Source organism: Pezoporus wallicus, unplaced genomic scaffold (genome assembly GCF_028554395.1).
Source record: "Pezoporus wallicus isolate ANWC-B61680 ecotype Strahan unplaced genomic scaffold, APGP_CSIRO_Pwel_v1 contig_7073, whole genome shotgun sequence".
NCBI lineage: Eukaryota > Metazoa > Chordata > Aves > Psittaciformes > Psittacidae > Pezoporus > Pezoporus wallicus.
In genome coordinates, this window is record NW_026641326.1 from 6,689,111 (window position 1) to 6,710,945 (window position 21,835).

Sequence of the window (21,835 nt, forward strand, 5' to 3'; positions counted from 1 at the left end):
GTGAGAGAAACACAGAGGCTAATATATACATATATATGATGTTAACTCTTTTGAAAGTCTGGTAAAATGCTTTACCAGCAATGAAAAAAAATGTTCTTTACAGTCTGAGTTCAGAATTTGATGCAACTAAACAATGGGTTTCAACTAGATTTAAGATTAATGATTTGATTCCAGCAAGCCATGGCTGTGGCCGAGGTTTGTAATCTCATGAAGTTCTCAGCTGTGAGGTTAAAGGATGGCCCAAATTCAGCACAAGGAAGCACATAGCTATCTAATAAAAATAGAAGTGTTGCAAGTGCTGCAAACCAACATGACTGTCCTTGATTTTTCAGTTGTCTTCCAAACGGATGGTGAATCATAGTTTTAATGTTTTGGTTTTATTTCCAAGAAGAATCCATTTGCTTCTTTTTTGTTTGGGCAGTAATAAACCTTAAAAAAAAAGAAAAAATAAATGATGAAAAAGTAGTGATTTAAGAGAAAAAGAGAACAAAATTATAACTCACTATTTAAGGAGCTCTCTTATATTTTACCTTCACAGCCCCAGTCTAGAAAATCAAAGGAGCTCAGGGTTAATTTTTTTCTCTGTTAGAGTCACTATTGAATTTTATCCAACATTAATAAATATGGGCATGTTGTTCTGCATCTAGCTATGGCTGCATTTACCCCAGGATGTTTCTCTGGGAATGATATGCATTGTGCAGTGCTTATCCTTACCACCTCCTCCCTGAACAGACCAGGAGGCTGTATTAGTCACATAATAGTATTTGTGAACTAGTCAGTTTAGGGGGTTGGTGGGGTTTTGTTTCTTGTGTGTTTGGGTGGGTTTTTTGTTGTTGTTTACAGCCTGATTCAGAGTTTTTCTCAGTGCTCTATTGTTCCCAAGCTCTTTCTCTGTGTCCCTGGGGAGCAAGTGTGTGGTTGTAAGACAGTAAGTTGGATGGAAAGATATGGCTCAGGGGTGGGGGGGTGGTTCATCCTGGGTTGTGGGACTGCTAGGACAGCAGAGCCTGTGGGCACTAAATACCGCAGGGGCACCAATCTATAAGGGAAAAGACATAGGAGAAGTAGCTTGTACCATCACCTACAAATTTCGTCATTCTTCCCGTTACCTCCTCTGAATTTTTGTCTCACCTCCTTGCCACTGCCCAGCTGACCTGTTTACTTCCTGCGCTGCTGGAAAGACTGCTGCACTAGTGGATTTGTTCTTCCTTGGCAACTCCAGGTTGGCTTTTTGAGAGCAGTGGGACCAGATCAACATCTTTCCTTTCACACTGCCAGCAGTGGGCTGTAGCGCCTGGAAGGAGGCATGTCCCTGATTTATGGGGCTTTAAATAGTGCAATTGCAAGCAACAACGATCAGATATTACACTTCAAGGCTGGTTTCTGTCTGTAGTTTGACAGTGATGCAGGCTTTGGACACTTATCTCTAAGAAGTAATGTTTGCATCAAGGACAACAGAGGAAGCTACAAAGATGATCCTAGGACTGGAGCACCTCTTCTATACAGACAGGCTGAGAGAGATAGGCTTGTTCAGCCTGGAGAAGAGAAGGCTTCGGGGAGACCTTAGAGAAGCTTCCAGCACATAAAGGGACTGACAAGAAAGCTGGAGAGGGGCTTTTGACAAGGGCATGGAGTAATAGAGCAAGGGGGAATGGCTTTAAACTGAAAGAGGGGAGATTTAGATTAGAGATAAATTCTTCCCTGTGAGGGTGCTGAGGCGCTGGCACAGGGTGCCCAGAGAAGCTGTGGCTGCCCCATCCCTGGCAGAGTGCAAGGCCAGGTTGGGTGGGGCTCGGAGCATCCTGCTCTAGTGGAAGGTGTCCCTGCCCATGGCAGGGGTTGGAACTGGATGAGCTTTAAGGTTCCTTCCAACCCCAAACATTCTGTGATTCTATGATTCTATTCTATGTTTCTTTGACGATAGATAGATAGATAGATAGATAGATAGATAGATAGATAGATAGATAGATAGATAGATAGATAGATAGAGGTTTATTTGCATTTTTCCCCATGAGTAAATTGTTTTTTCCAGCTTTGAAGTTAAAATGCTAAGGGAGTTCTGTACTCATATTATTAACTAAATAAAAAATTGTATTACCTGTTGAAATAGGTTTTTTATTTAACCCAGTACATTTTGTCAAAAAGAGGCTTTCAGATGGCACTTCATATTCCCAGAGGACAAGTTGGGTGTTTGCTGGCCAAGTGCAAGTGAAGGAAGAATTTACCTTTTTGTTCTTTTGTATCAGTCATGCACTGTTGGAAGTTGCTTTAACTGCAAACTTGTTAGGAATGTATTTCTCCCAATGCTGATGAAGCCGTTAATTGAATTTAAATTAATATTGTGGTTACCTGGGAATTGTAGCCTCGAAAAGTTTATTGCATATTGATTCCAGCCTGTTGGAAAGTCACTCTGGGGGTTAAGATCAGCTTTGATTCCTCCTGGCTTAGTGCTGAATCTCATTGCCTTTTGCTTGTGTATGTACGGACTCATGCTTTGGGAGTGGAGTGTACAGGGACAGACACATGGACAGACGTGTGGTGTGGGCTGGGCTGAGCATGACCAGAGTGAACTTCGTTTAGCTGGAATGCATCATGTCTTGCTTGTCTTAGATGCTCTTTCATGGGCTGCCAGTTTGAAGCTTCATGATGAAAAGTGTGGTGCAGTTAAACGTTGGCTGAAATACCACTGCATGGTGATGGCTGGTCTCCTGAGACTGATGGATGTCATGATGCTGGTGGTTCAGGCAAATGGAGTCTGTTCCTTGACTGTAGGCAGGACTTGTAAATGCACTGTGGCGTTGTGGTAGGAATGCAGTGTTTAACTTTAAAGGGCTGAAGTGAAAGCTTTGGGGAGAGGTTTAGTAAGTTCAAAGATACAATAGCTTAAGGGTAGTATTATTTTTTAATATGCAGATACAGAGAAGAAATGCCACTTTTGTAAAGTTTCAAATTAATGTTATTTTTGTAGTTTTTTTAAACAAAATCATTGAACACTTTTATTTATACTTTTTTTTTCTTCAAGATTCTCTAGAAGTGTGAGTTGCTGGGATTTACAGTCTCAACTGTAATCTCTGTGCTGCTGCAGACTCAAAGGCAGTGCCCCACAGCACTCCAAACCCGAGCACCCGTGTGGCAGCGCACTTAAAGAACACAAGTACCATTGCAACTCAAAATGTAAACTTCTACGTCCTTTCAGTGCAGTGTTTTGCTAAAGTGACACGCTTGCCTGTTTTATAGTGTTCAGGTATTGGAGTTCTTTTGGGTTTCTTTAGACACTTTGAAGATGGGATCCTCTTAGAGAGTTATCTGCCACTGCTCAGGGCAAGCACAGCTCGTAAGCACAGCAGCATTAAACAGAAGTTCTATCTCAGATGAGGTTTGAACCAGTACCTCTTCAAATGGCTTTGTTGCTTCATAGCAAAGAAAGAAATGAGGTAGAAAACTCTAACTGGACCATAAAGAAGCACTATAAAATAAGAGACTTCGGGAGCATTCTCTTTGGCTGCTTGAAGTGAAATAATCTGCTTGCCCAACATGCAACAGACCTGGCTTGCTCAAAATCAAGGGGCTTCTCTGATTGGAGCCAGCTGTTATTTATTCTGTGGGTATATGTCTCTCTCCCTCTCTCATTCTGCATTTTAGGTATTGCTCCCAGGGCTTATGTTGGCATTTTCTCTTTGATGTTCATATTTAACTGTTATTTCAGGACCCTGGAGATTGTGTGGGTGGATGTTTTGAGAGAGGGAGATGTGTACACACGCACACACACGCACACACACAGACCAGAATGGCTGATGCTGTGAGAAGAGATAATTCACAGAACTGTATCTGGCTATTGATCAGTGTTCAGATGTATCAGCAGTGGTCTTTGTTTTGGAATACCCTGAATTGCACCTTCTGATGACCAATTTTCCTCTCAATGATCTAACACTGAAGTTGTCTGAGCTGTCATTGGACACGTTTGGGCAGAGCGTTTCCATCCAGAAGGGAAGAATTTTATTTTTAGAGAGCCTGCTATGTTTGTGTGCCAGCTCCTGATCTGCCTGTGATCTGGTAGGAACCTCCAGGCCCTCCTCTGCAGGTTTGCTCTGTGAAGAAGGCGTTACTGGGTGTTTGTGAACTGCAGAGACTGCACGGGGAGGGTTTCTTCCTCCGTGCAGCAGCCAGCCATATGTTGCTTTCCAGTGTTTTTGCAAGGCAGCAGAGCCAAGGGCAGCCTGGGCTGGCAACCAGATTTCCCATCCTTGCAAGGGGTGTTCAGCATGCAGACAGCACGTGAGGAAGGCAAATTACAGTTTCCTATACGGTCCCACCTCCCCCACATTAGGAAATCCTGGTGTTTTCCAGTGCTGCTAGTCTTTGCTTCTGTGCAGAGTTTCAAGCCTCATTTGTTGAAAGGAATTTATTTCCTGCTTGTGGGTAAAATTGGCATGATTTCCAGGATCTGGGGAGTGATGGAGCTCAGGGGACCTCACTGGACCCTGCATGAGAGAGCCCCTTCTGGGGCTACTGAGACAGAGCTCGCTCATGGAGAATTATTAGAAAAAGTGATATTTTAGTTTGAAATCCTGTTTAGATGTAGAAACAGAAGTCGAAAAAAAGGTTTTAGCACCTTTTCCCGCTCCCTGAGATCAGCACTCGACACCATGCCAAGCACAGCACTGGCACTGTGTTTGCCTCCTTAACACAGCTGATGCAGGGAGCTTGGGAGGATGTTACTGTACTGAGCTGAGAACACAGGCAGTGTCATTGCTGAAACAGTGGAGTAGGAGAAAGGAATTAGGAAGAGTGGGTAGAGAGGTGTTCCCATAGTCCATCTGAAGCATTGTACCCTATGTCTGCCAAGTACAGCAGGGTCCACATATGAGGATGCTTTTGTGGGGATGGGGAGGGAGGGAAAGAGCTCCCCTCCCTCTCCTTTGTGTGAGAATTACATCTCTCCTGATACATCTTATGCTGTGTTATAAGAGGTTAACACTTTTTTCCTAACTCAGGGGAAGTATATTGGCAGAGTATTTGTTTTGCATGTGTATTTCATGTATTTTTTCAAGTAAACAAGAAATTGCAGGAGCTTTCTGAAAGGAACTGTTCTTGATTTAGGTTAAAATGGCAAAATATCTGGTTTTAGAAACGCCATCCTGCAGGAGGGCTGAGAATCAGACTGTTCCTAATGGAACAGATAATTTCTCATCTCTGATGTAATGCCTTGGCAAAGCAGAAAGACTTTAACAGAGTATGTAGCATTTCCAGTCCATGGCCTGGTAAACTGCACATAGATACTGTGAAATGGGCAATGAAAAATGGCACATATTTGAGCAGAAGAGCTGATGGTCTCTCTAATGTTCATGTTTGTGATTAATTTGGGCTTAAGAAGGAACTCTTGATAAGGACTTTGCGATTAGGTCCATGGATATTAGGTGGCCATTTTCCTTTACAGTTATTACAGCAGTTTAATTTGGAAAGCTTTAGATACTGAAATTGGGGCCAGCGGAACACAGAATACAAATACAATCTGCTTGCACCATAAGGTGACGGGGGAAATAAAAGGTTCAGTCATCAGTCTTTTCTACAAGAGTTAACACTCATTTCTGCTCCTCTGAGAAACTGCACTTATTTTATCAGAACTATCTATTAAATCTCATGTGTAATTGATTCATGTATATTAAATCCCTTCCCAAGATAACTTTAAGTCTAATATATTTACATTAACATTATTTCCACTCTGCTTTTTTTAAATTCATCCATCTCAATATTTGTCTTATCAGCTATTCCATAGCTCTTTACAAATTCTAAGAAGTATTACTTGTTTAATATTCCTCTTCCTCTTTCAAGACAGTTTTTCTTTGTCACTGAAAGAAATGGAAAGCAAAAGTTCCTAAGTTCTCACAAGAAATCTTTTTCTTATGGCATTTCTGACTTGGTAACTATGACCTAAAAAGATTCTCCTCTAGGCCACTTAAAATTAGCCTCTGAAAGTCTCTATGACTTACTCATTCTTTTTCTTTCTTAATAAGTCAGAAAAGAAATACTACTTCACAATCTCTCAAGCAAAGCTAAAATAAAAAAGTTTGAGGCTTTTAATGAAGTGTAAGCATGGCATCCCTGTTTGCAAGTACCAAATTAATATGCCTACATTATATATTGAAAATGGATTCACTGTGTTACATGTTTATTAGTATCTCTGTTTTTCTGCATGAGTAGCTAATGATTACTGTCATAGTTCTCACTGTGGGGATGTGGAGCATCCAGGAAAGATCTCGGGGGGGGTTCCAGTGTTTCTGCTGCGAGGAATCCATTCACACAGAAACACATGAATTGGGTGTTTTTGAACCAGATTTAACTCTGCTTGGTCAGAGAGGTTCAGACACATAAATAAATGTGGTCATTTTAGGAAGTGGACAGATGTGAAAGGGTTTTCTTGTTAGTTTGCCTGGGTTTTCCTTTTAGTTTGCATTGTTAATGTGTAAATGTTTATAGGCTTTTGAAATAGTTTAGGAAATAATACACACAATTTCCTTGAAGATGGTACAGTGAATGCTTAAGTACCCACTTCATTCATGCTGGGTTTGTAGATCTGCTTTGGGAATATGTTTTTATTTTGTTGACTTGACTACGTGACAACAAAGGAAATGGAAAATAATTTAGAAGCAGCTCCTCAATGTAATCACATATGCTAGCTCTTTACTAAAGTGAAGCAGAAGTCAATAGACCAATGATCTGGATCTCCTGGTAAGGACAGAGAAACACAAACCTTTTGCCTCATAGTTAAAATGTAATTGTAGGATGGTGAAGAACTAGGTGTTTGCAACTCAGAGTATCCCTCTGTGCAGTTTAAGGTGATATGTCTTGAAAGCCTAATTCAGTTTTTGTTTCAATTCCATTATATGGTCCATCTGGAAGTTAATTCACTCTTAATATAGCTGTAGTGCAAGCAACATACTCTGGTTTGCCTCTGAGCCTGATGCTCTGCTTCAGAGTCTGGGGCAGAAAGGAGATTAAGAATGTGGTCCTGGGAAACACATAGTATTACTTACGCAATAATGCGCTTACTGTGCAATGCCATAAGATGGAATGGTTTTGGTGAAGCTGTCACACTGCCTCTGAACACTTTCAAACTGGGTATGTGGAGGAGCAGAGTCGGTAGACTCAGTCCAAGCTCAGGTACTATTTGTCCGCTCCTGAGGCTCGCTGAGCTGCCTTCCTTGGGGCTACTGTCCCCTGCAGCAACAACTGCTTTTTAAAGAGTTAAAAGCCATTATTCTCTGTTTGCAATTCAGGCCTGCACAGTGAGTGGGCCAAGAGCTCTCATATACAACTAGAATCAAGCTGCAGTCAACCAAAGCTTTTTACACCTGTAGTCTTTTCTCCCTGTTAACTAAGTTAGGACACAATTAATAATGTGATTAATCATACAAGCTATTTAATAAAGGAGAGCCAGGAGCATGAAAGATTTCTACTAATGCAATATATAAAAATGCAGGGGAAAAAAGAAAAGATAAAAACTCCCACATGGCTTTCTCAGCTCTGCTGGTGGTTCATCAATAGCTCATTGTGAATAGTCTTGATGTAGCTCTCCTTCCAAAAAGTAATTGTGCTAGAATTTCCAAAAATGTAAGTATGAAGCAAGTGAGTGGCCTCAAATTCATTATTACTACTGAACAGAGAACGGTGCAATTGCTTGTGAATAATGATTAAGCCTAATTAGTGCTTTGCTCCTGCACTGATAACAGCCGCCTGTAGGGCCTAGGCTTCAATATATTCTTCATGAAGAGGGATGGTATCAGCATCTTTATATCTCTGCATGAAGCAGTGTAGATGAGGTTCTTGATGTTCTTCAATTCTGGCATGCACATGTGCCTCTGCCATCCAGGAAGCTCTCACAGGTATTTTTGAAGTGAAAAGAAGCTTTTGTTTCTATTTCTCTAATTTCTTTCCTGGGGTACTTCCAGGGGTTAACCTGCTAAGAGTAGCTTTTAGCTATCCTTGCAATGAGGAGATACCTTTAGTCTTTGTTTTGAAGTTTAGTGTTTCTCAGTTTAATTACCACTTCACATAGCCTAAATTTCCAAAGAAAAATATTTGGGGATCTAATGAAAGGAGTTGCTAATGACATCTGGAAGTTATTGACATCCCTTCTGTTCTCCAGCATAGGTGTGCTGAGGCTTTGGTGTTATCCCTTGGTTTGTAATGTGTATGGTTCCATGATGGTTACAGCCTGCTGCTGTGTAAAGGAGTTGAGCGCAACAGGAAAATGAGTGGGGTGTTGCAGAAGGAAATATGTTGAAGATATTCTGTTGTGTATCAGTAGTAACACACAGCTGAGGCATTGGGTAAACGGAAACAAAGTCTGTTGGGTGGCTGCTTCCAAGCAGAGTCTGTTGGCCCCTTTCAAGAGCATCCAAACCTCCCTGCAAAGGATGTGTGTTGTTTGTGGCTGGAAATGGATTCTGAGATTTTTCAGCTGCAATAAATAATTACTTCAGTCAGAAACTAAGTAGTGAAATAGCCTTTTTGTGAAGTTGGGTAGTTTGGGGGGTTGTGGGGGCTTTTTGTTGCTGTTTTAGTGGGTGTTTTTTGTTGTGTTTTTTTTTTTCTTGGAGATCTGGTGGATGTTTTGGACAAAAGCTAGGAAGAAATGAAGCCACATTAGCTGGGAGCACATCTCTGTGCCTGGCTGATGGTGTGGGGTTTCTGCCTAGTGAGATGGTATCCAGCTCACAGTGGCTGGGGACCAATCTGCTGTACCATAGGGTTTATGGACCAGGACCCTTCCGAGACCCAACTCTGTCTTATAGTAATTGTCAGCAACATTTGTAACATATAGTGAATTGTCAGTAACAGTATTACTTCAGATATTTGTTTCTCATATGCTGTTAAAGTTTGTGTTAAGCAGCTCACTCTCACAGGGTCAAGTACGAAGTTTAATAGGATACTGCAGCAGCTTTAATTTGTGGAATTAAATTGGCGTGCTTTGTTTATAAAAAAAAATCTTAATCACACCTGAACTCCTTCCTTAATGCCTCCTTAGAATTTAAATTATGTTTTTATCTGTGGCTGTTCTTTAAAATGCTGATGTGTCAATCCCCAAAGAGAGAATACTTGTCTCGAGTATTGCCACTTGAAATTTTGGGAAGCCACACAGATGTTCATCTCCTCATTATGGAAATAATGTATTTGGTTAATGTGTTGGTATGAAGAGAGGGGGAATACAAATTATCTTGCAACTTGAGAGCCATTTAAAAGTTTCCTTATATTTAGACTGCCTTATTCATCTTAACTAAGGCATCTCTGAAAGAGGTCCCCCTCGAATCTGCTGGGTTGGGAAGTGCCTTTGCCCTGGTTGGTACTCAGCATTTGGGCAGCAAGGTGTGCAGGGTTTGCGCTCAGCACAGTAGCCAGGGGATAAATTCGTTATGTATCTTCTCAGAAGGTCTGTGTGCTGCTTCCGGGGTACAAGGTTTGAGTTTCTCTGTTGTGTGCTGTGATTGCAGCCTGGCTTTCTGGATGTGCATCAGAAACACAGAGCAATGGTGAGGGGATATGAAGCCAGAGCTGGCCAAGGGCACTTGCCTGGTGGCCCCTAAGGCTGACCAGGATCCCAAAGGGGATGACGAACTGGGGCTGAACACCCTGCCAAAAGGAGAGGAAAAAAATAGAGATGATCAAGAATGGGTCCACAGTGGATATTCTGCTCCTGAAATATTTAAATCAAATTGGAAAGCTCTTTTGCTTTCCTTAAAAGACACAGGGTGTTCCAATGACAAGTACTTGGGGTGATGCAGGTGTTCCTGGGCAGAACTCCATGGCCTTGAGGCCAGTCCAATTGTGCCATATCCCTCAGCCTCAGAAATTATCCTTATTTTCTTAATATTCTCCTATAAAATCTGAGCACTTGTTCCTGGATAGTACCTTGTGGTTTGATGGGATTAATGTGCACCATTGGAATGGAAGCTGGAACTTTATGTTAGCAGCTAAGAAGACTGTCAAGAGGGAGGGAGGGAACAGTGGTTATATTGCTCTGTCTCACATAGCTGGCATTATTAAAGCTGCCTTATAATCTTAAAGTCAGTTGTCAAAAGTTAGGAAGTAGTATTTTTTCTTTTCTGAAGACTAAGAAAGAAAAGGAAAGGAAGAATGCAATGGAGTCTTTGGGTAATATATTTTTTAGGGATGTTATTTCAAGCAGAATTAGAAGATAAGATTGGTAGCATACACAGTAGTTTAAACTGAGACATGACCTAGCTGTGCACAGCCCATGGTATTAGCTCCCAGCACAGTATATGACTGGCTGCTGTTATGCCAGTTTGTGTGCAGGCTTTCCTGGCCAAGTGACTGCCAATGTGTCTGGCTGAAAAGGTGCCCCCAGAAAAGCAGCACTGTGTAAACCAGCATTTTGGGAGAGCATTGTTACTTTCATCTAGCCAGTGTTACCATGTCAACAGCAAAAAATGAGGCAACTCCCAATGTCTGGATTGGGGGGGTGTGTGTGTGTGTGCTGTGAGTGCATAAGTATGGGTCTCTGAGCATGCCTATAGATTTTAGGATACACAGATATATTTACACATGCTGTAATTATTCCTGTTGGCATGGTAACAAGGCATACGCAAATGTACACAAAGAAAGAAAATTAATTCTATAAATTAAAGGGATTGAATGCAGTATAAGGAAATAATACTTGAAACACAGTGAATTCTGCAGCCCAGGACTTAGCTCCTTGCGCTCCCTTCTGTATGCAGAAGCCAGGTACGTCTCTGCTTCCATTGGTACGTGTCTCGATTTATCCTCCCACTGCAGGCAGGAGGAGGAAAGGCTTTGATTTCCTTTCATGTATTGTTTGCTGGGGAGGTATAACAATGCAACTGAGCATTGATTTGGTTTTTGCAAGTTGATTTTAAGTACGTGTGCCAGAGCAGCATGGCTGGGGCTGTGCATTGTCCACCGCTGGGTTATTTATGACTCTACGTCTTGGAATTTAGGTCGTGTACCGCAGAGTGATGGAAAACTACCTTTTGTGTAGCATCATTGTTGTCCTGTTCTGGGCTTGTCAGCTGAATTAGAGCATGTGTGGCACAGCAGTATGGGGTGCAATCTACTGAGTGGTCAGAGTGCTCTGGGGGGGGGTGCTGCACTGCCAACCTCAGCCTTTCCTCCACAGCCTTTCCTCCATGAGCAGCTCTGACTTTCCACTTAGCTTACTGTAGCATGTTCATTTGTATTTTTTTATTATTACTAATTTTAACCTGTTGAGCATATTTAGGGGTTACTCCAGTTGCTGCATTACAATGTAAAGGGATTTCTGTGTTTTTATCCTCTCTTTAAATTATGCAAGCAGGTGACTTGAGTTTAAATGCTTTTAAGCATTTTGTCTGTTGCTGCTATCAAAGGGAGGAAAACCACTCTCATGTTCTGCATTTAGACCTTCTGTATCTCTCTCTGATTTTACTGCTCTGCATTATTAAAATAAAACAGGCCGTCAGTGGAACAGCTTCTCCTGTTTAGTCCAAAAGGGTAGGAGAAAGAACTCAGCAAAAGAAAGGAAGAAGACATCAATGCATACAAAGGATTTAGTTCAATAGTTAATTGCAAATGAAAAACTAAAATAAGAGTTCAGAATTTGGGGGTGTTATTAATGGGAAAGATCTGTATACTGACCCATGGGCCTGGCTTGCTACCACTTTGGTTATGTGCCTGGGTGTTGCTGTTTAACTCTGCTTGAGTTTCACTGCTGCTGCATCAGAATGCTGCAGAAGCTGATCTGTTTTTCAGTAAAGCAGAAAGCAACAGATAATTTGAGGAAGACTGGGTATGCAAGCGAGAGGGAAAGCAAGCTGTTAGCTGAGTTGCCTTGTGATAAGTATTAGAAAGAAAAGCTTTTTGCTCATCTTCAGATATGAGCAGTACTAAAGGTCCTGGGAAGACAAATGGCCCATTTTCAATAACTGGGCAGGGTGAAAGGGTAAATTACTGGGAGAAACATTCTGCTTCTGGATGTATTCTTAAATTTGTCCTGTTTGTCCTGACTCTGGTGATAATCATCATAGCAGAGACATATCCTCACTTGCAAGAGTAGGCTTATGTGAGCAGCTCTTCTTCCTTGACTGGGACTCTGCATATTGCAATTCACAAAAAATTATTCATTCCTGCAGCAGCAGTTGTTTGAATAAGAAGTGGAGTATTCAGCTGAAAGGAGAGCACTGTGTGTGCTATACTGGTATCAACCTAGAAAGTCCCTCTGTGGCTGAAAAAGCCAGAGCCTTATGAAGCCTGCAGTTCTTCGGGGAAGAGGAACACAAACTGCCTTCATCTTCTGCCCGTAACAACTCCCTTGATGCTTTGAGACACGGATTTCATCTTTTGCTCTTCATAAAGAGAACAGTGGGTACCTCTCTATTAGAACATCAGCGTCCTGCTTGGGCAAGAGGATGATCCTAATGCCATCCAGAAGACCATGGCAGCAAGGGAAAGAGATGGGGCAGAGCAATTTGTTGTGTGTGTCCAGTACCTGCTGCAATGGGAAAATCTCATCCTCAGCTGAGGTGTCTAGCTGGTATCACAATAAAAATAGCACATAGGAGAAACAATTTTAGGGGTTTCTGCTGTTTATATTGATAAAAAAATAGGAGCTCTGTGAAAGTAAGATGCACCTGAGGGCAATAAAATGTAGAATAATGAATAATAATATACTTCTATATTAACCTTTCTATTACAGTAGTGGCTGGACACCACCTAGGTCATGATCTTGCTGCTGTGGCAGCTGTATAACTTTATAAAAGTGATAATGAGGATACTTAGCCAATATCTGTTTCAATAATAAAAGCTTTATAGTTTAAAATCCTAAATTTGCCCTAACTGTGGCAAGCTGAATTTCCTTTATACGTGATTTATGACATGTCTATAAAAAGTCAAATATGACATCAACTAAACTACCCTTTTTCACTGTTATAATCGGCAACTATTACAAAAGAAAACATCTGCAAAGCATTTCTATGGCATAATGGAAGTTAATAAAATCATTTAATATTATGGCCTTTTCACTGAATAAGAAGGTCAAGAAAATATCTGTGGAGTATCTTAATGACTCCATAATACATAACACTTATGTGTGGCTTGGGCAATATAATAAGATCTGAGAAAAAGACTATCCATCTTAAAATTGATCTTATCCTTCCACACTTAATGCTCTTATCCCAGATTTAATGTCAGTAAATCAAACTATTTTGGCTTGAATGCTAGGAAAGTCAGAAAATTGAATAGCTGCTTTCAACTCACTTGATATCAGTCATTATAGTAAGTGATGGTTTAGTAGCTGGGTAAATAAAATTTGTATAACTAGGAATCATTAGTGTGGATATACTTTGAACAAAATAGCGAAGAAGAAAAATATTGGAAACTGATAAAATCTACTCATGAAATTGGGTCAATATGCTGTATTTGCTCCTGAGCCACTTTGGCTGAGAAAGAAAACATTTCAGGCACATGAGAAATATGGCAGGTCCACAACTTTGTGTTTTAATTAAGCTTAATTATTTTCCTTATTAAATAACCTGAGAGCACTTGAAGTCAATGCTGACACATGAAATAGATGCTTCACATGGTGCGCTAGCAATTTGGTCAACGAGAAGTGACAGAAGCACTTGTAATAAATATCTGGTTCATCCATGCCGATGGCTCTTTATCATCATGGATCTTCCTGAGCCGCCCACCCACTGCTCTCCTCCTGAGATACTGGGAACTTCACTTGGCTGCTGGTGATTTCACTGGTGCACAGCACTGCATCCTCTAAAATAAGTTTAATCTCTTTCTTTTCCTCTCTCTCTTTGCATACCTCCTTGCCCTCCTGCATCTTTCTCATCTGCAGCCTGTCCTTTCCCCACAGATGGTGCCTGATGCCTTCCCATGATAAATGCCTCCTCTGCAAGCCTACCTTTTTTATTTTATCTCCCGTCTGTAATGCAGCTGACCATGGCAAACCACATCATTACTTTTGAAGCCTGGTTTATCCTCCAACGCACGTATAATTCCCTCAGCCATCTCTGCCAGGGAAGCTGAGCATTATGCTTTCAGGCAGAAAATGGGCAAGATGCAAGATTAATGTTAAAAATAAATCATTTGGGTCTGGATTTTTGTTTGTTTTGGGGCTTTATTTTGCGGGGTGTAAAAAGCAACCACAAGGCAGCAACTTCATTTTCTGTTTGAAGACTGAGGTGCTCTAAAAGTCCTCCTGGCTCTGCAGCTCTGTGGCATCTTTCCTTGGTGTGATGCTCTGGTCCAGGATGACTTCAGAGGTTTCTGGGAGTGTATGGGGCAGCTGGAGGACAACAAGAGTTTTCTGGGGCAGGTCTGCATGCTGTGCTGGCACTCTCCATCTGGATGACTGACCGTAAACAGCACAGAATAAAATGCTCAGGTGAAATTTGACGTGGAGAGTTTGACCATGATGAGACATGGGAATTCCTCCTGGAATTTCTAATGTGCCTTTCCTTGCCTGGACTTCACCAGCCCTCCATCAAAGGGAGAGGGTCCCTTTTTTATTTTAAGTCTGTTTCATTGCTATATAGTTAATGTGTATAGTAATCCTGGGGTGGAAAAACAGATGAACCCATTTAAGTACTGTCATGTCTGTATGTGTAAGAATAATCATTTAATCAAATGACAATGATTTAAAGTAATAAAAGATTTGTTTTAATTTGTAAAATCTCAAAAAAATACCACCTATATCTCTTAAAAGTATTTGCTGAAAAAAGTAATTTTCTTAAGTATATGGGGAATCTTGGGAAATCACTAACTCTTGTCACTTGAGTGCAGCACTTGGCCATGTACAAGGGTAAGAGCAGGTGCTTGTGCTTGCCACAGTTGTGCTTATGCCTTAGGAGGAGCTTGGGAGAACTGGAGAGCTACTGTAGTTGTGGCTGTTAAACTCGTGTAACTTAAATCCTTATGCATTAGCTCATAATCTTTACACAGGTCCATCATAGCCTTAAGATTCAAAATACAATAATATAGATATGTAATTACTTTACAAAGTTTTCTTTAATTGGAATTTAATCATGAAACTCATCATGGGGATCCTAGTGTTTAAATCCACTAACAAAGGTGGTTGCATGGAAGCAGTAACACTAGTAAAAGATTAGTATTTGCTGAGAATTGGACTCTTGGGGTTTGTTTTACTTATTAGCTTAAAATGTGAAGCTTAACAATGGTAAGATCTTTAAATTGATCCTATTTTCTCTTAATTGAAAAATATATTTTTCCTCTAGGTTTCTTGGTTGTTTGTTTTTAAGTTGCTTTAAAGCACATTGAACACAATTACCCTTCTGAAAATAATGGTGGGGAAATAAATAAAATGGTAGGGATTTGCTGGCTCAAATCAAAGAGCAACAAGTGTGGTGTGTGTTCTGTTCAGCCAGTGAATTTCAGCAGTCATAATAACTGCTCTGAAGGACTCTTGAGAATGATATAGAAAAAAAACAGCAAAACAGAACAGAAAAAAAAATAAATTGGTTTAGGAGTGGTGAGATTCCACTGAGCATTCTTTGCTGACTCTTAAATTGGATGAAAATCTCATCCACTGTGAACTGTCACCATTCAACTCATTCAGTTGATAGTATGAAACATTCTAGGTCTTATTCTGTGGTGCATTGTACCCCAGCTGTGCACATGTGCCGGTGCTTTGTGTAAAAACTGAAAACACTTATCAACTTGAAAGTGGTGCCTATGAGCACGCTCCTGGCCTTGCTCCTGTGGAGCCATGTAGGATACTTTCCACTCAGTCCTGGTTATGGAGATGGGAGGTTTCTTCATCCTGAGTATGTTGGGAAGGAGACTATTTGCAAAGGTGATGCCTTAGAGGTCTTCAGGATTTTGGCTATGTGGGAGCAGTAGTGCACTGATCTACAATGCAACCGAAACAGCAAGTGGGTGCACAGTACTTCCACTTGGTAGGAATTAATAGAAGTTTGGTGTGCTGCATAACTCCATTCCTCAGTCAGTCACTTGCCTACTTGTTTTGATCAATACAAAATAATGGTAAAAAATGTACACACTTTAATAGAGATCTGTATTCCTTCTTGAGAGTGCAGAAGGATCATTAAAAAAATCAATGACAATGTTGTCGTTTGTTATTAAATCTGTAAAGGTTTTGAGTAATTCTCATGGAATTCTATTACAGGTTTATCAAGACATTGATTTTTATCTTATTATTTGTAGAGCACTTTTCCCAGAGGTCAGGTAGTTTGGGACATTGGTAAGGTATAATTTTCTGAGCCATGTGTGTATCTCAGATCTTATGACTCAATATCCCTTTTGAAATGTTCTTTTAATTACGAGTAAAACTAATACACATAGTCTTACAGGAAAACAGATTTAGCTTGCATTTACCTAAAACCTAAGAGTGTTTTCTAAATTTTCTTCTTACCCATCCACTTGAATATTTTCCTTAGGATATTTCATGCCAGTAGTGCAGAAATTGTGCAGTCCGTTCTAGAGACCATGCACAGAAACATTCCTAAGTCACTAATTTGCTATTAAATGAGTACAACAGTTGTGGCAGGAGTTTTACTAAATTGTTTCCCTAAAACATGGGAAACACAGGTTAAGTCCCTGCTTGAGTATAAATGCAACAGATCAGGGGTCTCTGCCATCACAGATCAGCTCTTTCCCTGCAGCCTCATGCAGTTTTATTCTGGGAAGCTGTCCTGGGTTCAGCAGTAGCAGTCATTTTTCTCCCTCTTAGTAGCTGGCGCACTGCTGTGGTTTTGACTTTCAGCCTGGGAACAGCGCTGATAACACCAATGTTTTTAGTTGCTGCTCAGTACTGTTTACTCTGAAGAAGGACTTTGTGAGCCTCATGCTCTGCCAGGGAGGAGGGGAAGCCAGGAGGAAGCAGAGACAGGACACCTGACCCAAACTAACCAAAGAGGTATTCCATACCACAGCATGGCATGCCCAGTGTATAAGCTGGGGGCAGTTACCTGGAAGGGCGAGTTCACTGCTGGGGTCGGGCTGGGTATCAGTTGGTGGGTGGTGAGCGGTTGTATTCTCTTCCCTTGTTATTTCCCTTATCATTATTATCATTGGTGGTAGCAGTAGTGGTTTGTGTTATACCTTAGTTACTGGACTGCTCTTATCTCAACCCGTGGGAGTTACATTCTTTCAGTTCTCCTCTCCATGCCTCTGGGAGCAGTGAGCAAAGGCGGAGTGGGGGGAGTGAGCGAGCGGCTGCATGGTTCTGAGTTGCTGGCTGGGCTTAAACCACAACAGAAGCTTTTATTTCAAGCTACAAAATTCATGTTAAGGGCAGGACAAGATGTACTGAGTATATGGAGTTGACTCAAATATTCAGTAGTGCTTAAATACACCACTGAATTTTTCTCCTGTCCCATTCTGGTGTTTTGCTTGCAGGTTTCCAAGATTTAGTTGTAGTCCTTCAGGTGCTGGCTACCAACTAGAGAGCATGGTACTGAGTTGGTAGATTAGGGTTTGTCACCATCCTGAAGCACTCTGAGATATTTGTTGCAGGAGAAACCAACCCATGTTTTCTAGTGATACTGGAGGTGAAATTTTAATTTCAGCCCATTTCTGGAAGATCCAAATACTTATTTTTCTGATTTGATTTTTGGAGATGATGTCTTATGGAGCAGTGGACTTTGGATGCAAGTCATGAACAGTAGGTTCAGAATTAGGAAAATATATATTACAGTTGGGTCAATGGTACACAAAGCTAATACAAGGAGACAGATTGACCCCACTCCTAATCTTCTTTTTTATTTTAAAACATCTGTTTACATGCTGTCTATTTTTATCCCACAGCGGATGGATTGCTATGCTAATTTAACGATGCCATATGTTTTTCCTCTGACTCAATTTCATTGTGTGGAGTGCCAGATTGCATCAATTTACCCACCTATTTCAGTGAGAGAAATTGTTGGCTATGGTGCAAGGAACTTTTTTCTCTCTTTCAATGGAATATGTATTTACTGTCATTTCTAACTGCAAATTCAAAAGGAGCCATGTGATCATGCAATATAGAGAGATGGTTTAGTATCTATAAGAGCTTGCTGCTTCTGTGTTTCCACCCTCTTCTGCAGTGCTAGTACAGGCTGTAAAGCCAAGCAAAGGGACAAAGTAGATATTCTGAGATTTGCATCTTCAATGGATTTGCACTATAATTTAGCTCTGAGCTTCTCAGTGTGCAACCAGCATTTTCAAGTCCTCTTTCTGATTGATCTGCTTTATCCAGGTTTCAGATTTGTATAGTTTGAAAACCTCAACAACCTTCATAGAAAAAGAAAAAACTCTTTTGTAACTGAACTTGACTGGGATTACAGTTTTGGAAGGTTGCAGAAGAATACTGAATTTAGCTGTCTCAGTAAGCAAAATCTCTGATGTTGCTCATTGAAGGCTAAAACCAGATAACTAGAAAGACTTAGGAAAAGTATTCAGCACTACTGATAGTGGTGAATATCCTGCCATTTGAATATGCTTTTGTAAGACTGATATAACTCTCTGAAGAGAATGGGCATGGTGCCCTTTTATCCGAAGGACTGTCAGGTTTAGGAAAGTGTAAAACCAACAAGGGATTTTGGCTGACAGGAGCCTGTAAACTGGCAAAAGGGGTGGAGCAACAATTGCTTGTTTTCCTGGCACCTCTTGTGATAAACCTTTTCCATGTTCTCTGCTAAGAATACTTGGCTGCATCACTCCATGTGCTTTTCCTTCTGAACAGATGAGAAAATACAACTTTTGTTGGTTGCAATAAGAAAAAAAAAAAGACAAGAGAAAAAAGACAAAAGACTTTGTGTATGAGTGTGTAGATGTGAACTCGTATATTTATCCTTGTGCAGATTATCTGTTTGCCAAGCAAAACCAAAAGTGGGATAGCAATGCGATAAAAATGTTGTGGGAGGGTGGTGATCCTCACTGGTCATTGCTCTCATGCTCCTGAGGACCCACCATTGTCCATCAGGAGCGGGTTCACGCAGTGGGATGGGTGTCTGAGTCACTGCCCTATGAGTCTGTCGCCACACTGTGCTCTTGTGGGATCCTCAGTCATGGCAGCACCACAGGTCAGATTTCGACTGTCGTGCTAGTACTTAGGACATGTGTCTATTGATTTGTGATTGTTTGCACAAAGGTGTCTTTAGGCGTTTGGGAATTAACTCAGTTTTGGAAGAGAATGAAGGATAGAAGGGTGCTTAAATACAGCCAAGTGAAACAAGGTGCCTGGGATAGTTAGTAATGTGATGTTTCTTTTGATAATCTTTGAAGGGGTATTTTCTGAACTGGGAAAGGGTATCTAGCTCAGTTTTAAGCTACAGAGTTTGAAAACTAGATAGAGAAAATCCATACAATATGGCAGATGTAATTTGTGATCAGAATTAAATAGATCAGGATTTAATTTTGTAGTAGAGTGCTTTTTTTTAATTATCTTTCCTGATTTGTAAGCCTTTAGATAAACCTTTTGTTTAATCACTATACACATGCGTGTGTGTGTTTCCATAAATAGGTGTGTATATATAGTGATATACATTTCTGCAAAAATAAATAAATAAAGCCAAAGGAAAGTATGTTTCTCTTCTGGCAAGTTGTTAAGGTGCTACGGAGAGAGAAAGAATATGATTAAGAGCAATATGAAAACTAAGTACTATTTGCTGCTACACAGCTACTCAATAGTTATGCGGTTTATTTCGGCGAATAGAAGGCTATGTTTCTGCAATGCAAGACAACTTGGGGGCTTCAGATATCTTCATTGCCCTTCAGCTCAGGTATTGAAAATTGTAATGTTTCTCTCCATTATTTTAATATTAGAGTTGTGTATCATTTTTACCCTTGCAGCATTGCAAGCTGTTTGTGACTTCACTAGTAGACTGAATCTCACAGGTTTAAGGAAGGAAACCTTCCCCACTCACCAACCCCAGGATGCCCAATCCCAGTAAACTGTTATGATTCACAGTTACCTCTTAGAAGTTTTGCTCTCTGAGCTTATCTGTACCTTTCTGAAAGGAAATTGAAGGAAAAAATTATGCTCTGAAACCAATAAGGTGGACTGATAATAGCCAGTTTAGATGAAACTGCCTTCTCTGGAGGTCTGGAGAGGTTAATTGCAAAATTAGTTGTGTTGAGCTCAGCCTAATATCAGCTGTACCATATCATTTATTTTCATTCCTTATTGGTATATATCTAATTAATGCTTTCAACTTATAACTCTCTTTTATATTAATCTCTGTTTTACATATATCTTACCTAGCTTTATACCTCACAGCAGCAGAGTAATCGACTTGCAAGCTGTAGCTGGTTAGGTAAAACGTGCAATGGACTTCCTTCCTTTCCATGACCATCCCATGTGGATAGAGATGTGAATGTGTGCTGGATGTTGAAAAAGATATAAACAAATACTTGTTTTCCAGGCTGCAGTAGTTCCTGTGCATTACGAACTGAACTTCAGATTCCTACCTGTCTCCTTCTCCAGGGTTTGATACCTATTTCACCTCCCGCACCTTGGAGAACAACAGGAGGAACGTGTGGTTTGCAGAGTACTGGGAGGAGAACTTCAACTGCAAGTTAACCATCAGCGGGTCAAAGAAGGAAGACACAGACCGTAAATGCACAGGTAACTTAATTTGTTTCACCTTCCTTGTGCTGGTGGACGTGAGCTGCAGTGGAGTGGCTGCAAGTTTGATGTAAGGAAGCTTGGCTGGAGACAGATTGAAGAAATAAATTGTGGTTTTGTAGGTTGTAGAGAAAAGAGCACAGCAGCATCTGCCTTGCAGTACAAAAGAAGTAGATTAGACACAACAAAAAATACGTTCTTCTATTCCTTCTTTTTTTTTTCTGGCTGTCTATCCAGCAGGAAAATCAGCATTTTCTGTGGGACCCAGATGTGCTTTTGATTGAATACAAGGTGGCTTGAACAGGTTTTTTATTAGTTTGGTTTAGATGGGAGAATATTTCCACATCTTGTGCCTTGTCACCTACTTGCAATTCACATATTGGCCACCTCCTGTGTCTGCTCATGGTCCTGTACTAAGCATGTGCCTTTGAATTGAACTTTTGGAGGAAGTGCACCTGTAGGAAAGTAGTAGTACAGGGTGAGATGTTTTCATTTTAAGTAGCATAAAGTTGTTACTCAGATTCTTGTTCTCAGTAATGTTGTTTAAGAAATTGGGGTTAAATAATTCCTTTTGCAACCTCAATTAGGTAAATTTCAGCCTGTAGTTGTGACTGAGGTTCATGACTTTTAGTAGTGTTTTGTTTGGCCTCATTTTCTGGTGGCTGACAGATTCACTCCTTTTTTCCTTGTATGAGGTACTGACACCATTTGAAAGATCATATTTTTCCAGGAATTCCTGTTTCTGATCACATGAAGACTCAGGGATTTATTTTTAGTACAGAGATGCCCAAGGGTGATTTCATTTTTAACTGAGTTACCCAATTCTTAGCACAACCGTCTTAATGGCACTGATGTGTTCCTGGAGTTATCCAGGACTGAACAAGGGCTACCACAGGGATAACAGCAGCAGTGCCAGTTTAATGATCTTGTGCTGATTGAAGATACTGAGGGTACTTGTCTAGAAAAGTACTTCTAAAACTCCATATGGTGAGTCTGCCCTCAGACTGCCAGGTCCTCGATGAGCTGGTGTTTGTGACGTGAATGACTGTAGTGCAGTGTTGGGCATTTGCTCAGGGCTTAAAAGGCAGCAGAGAAGCTTTGACCAGAACATATACCCCATGATACAGATGGTAAGGCCAATAACGCTGTCTGACATCTGCCTTGCCTTTGCCTTCCCTTGCCTTTCCTTCCCTCTCATTTTAATTATTCATGACAGCAGTTTTAATG

At 40.8% G+C, this 21,835-nt stretch overlaps 1 protein-coding gene across 9 annotated transcripts in view; it reads left to right on the forward strand.

Moving 5' to 3' along the window:
• GRM7 (glutamate metabotropic receptor 7) overlaps positions 1–21,835 on the forward strand; it is a 298,007-nt gene that overhangs the window by 164,579 nt on the left and 111,593 nt on the right. For all 9 annotated transcript variants that reach the window (XM_057422883.1, XM_057422886.1, XM_057422885.1 and 6 more), the window contains one exon: positions 20,468–20,608. In XM_057422883.1, the coding sequence (XP_057278866.1) occupies positions 20,468–20,608 (141 nt within the window). The remainder of the gene's footprint in view (positions 1–20,467; positions 20,609–21,835) is intronic.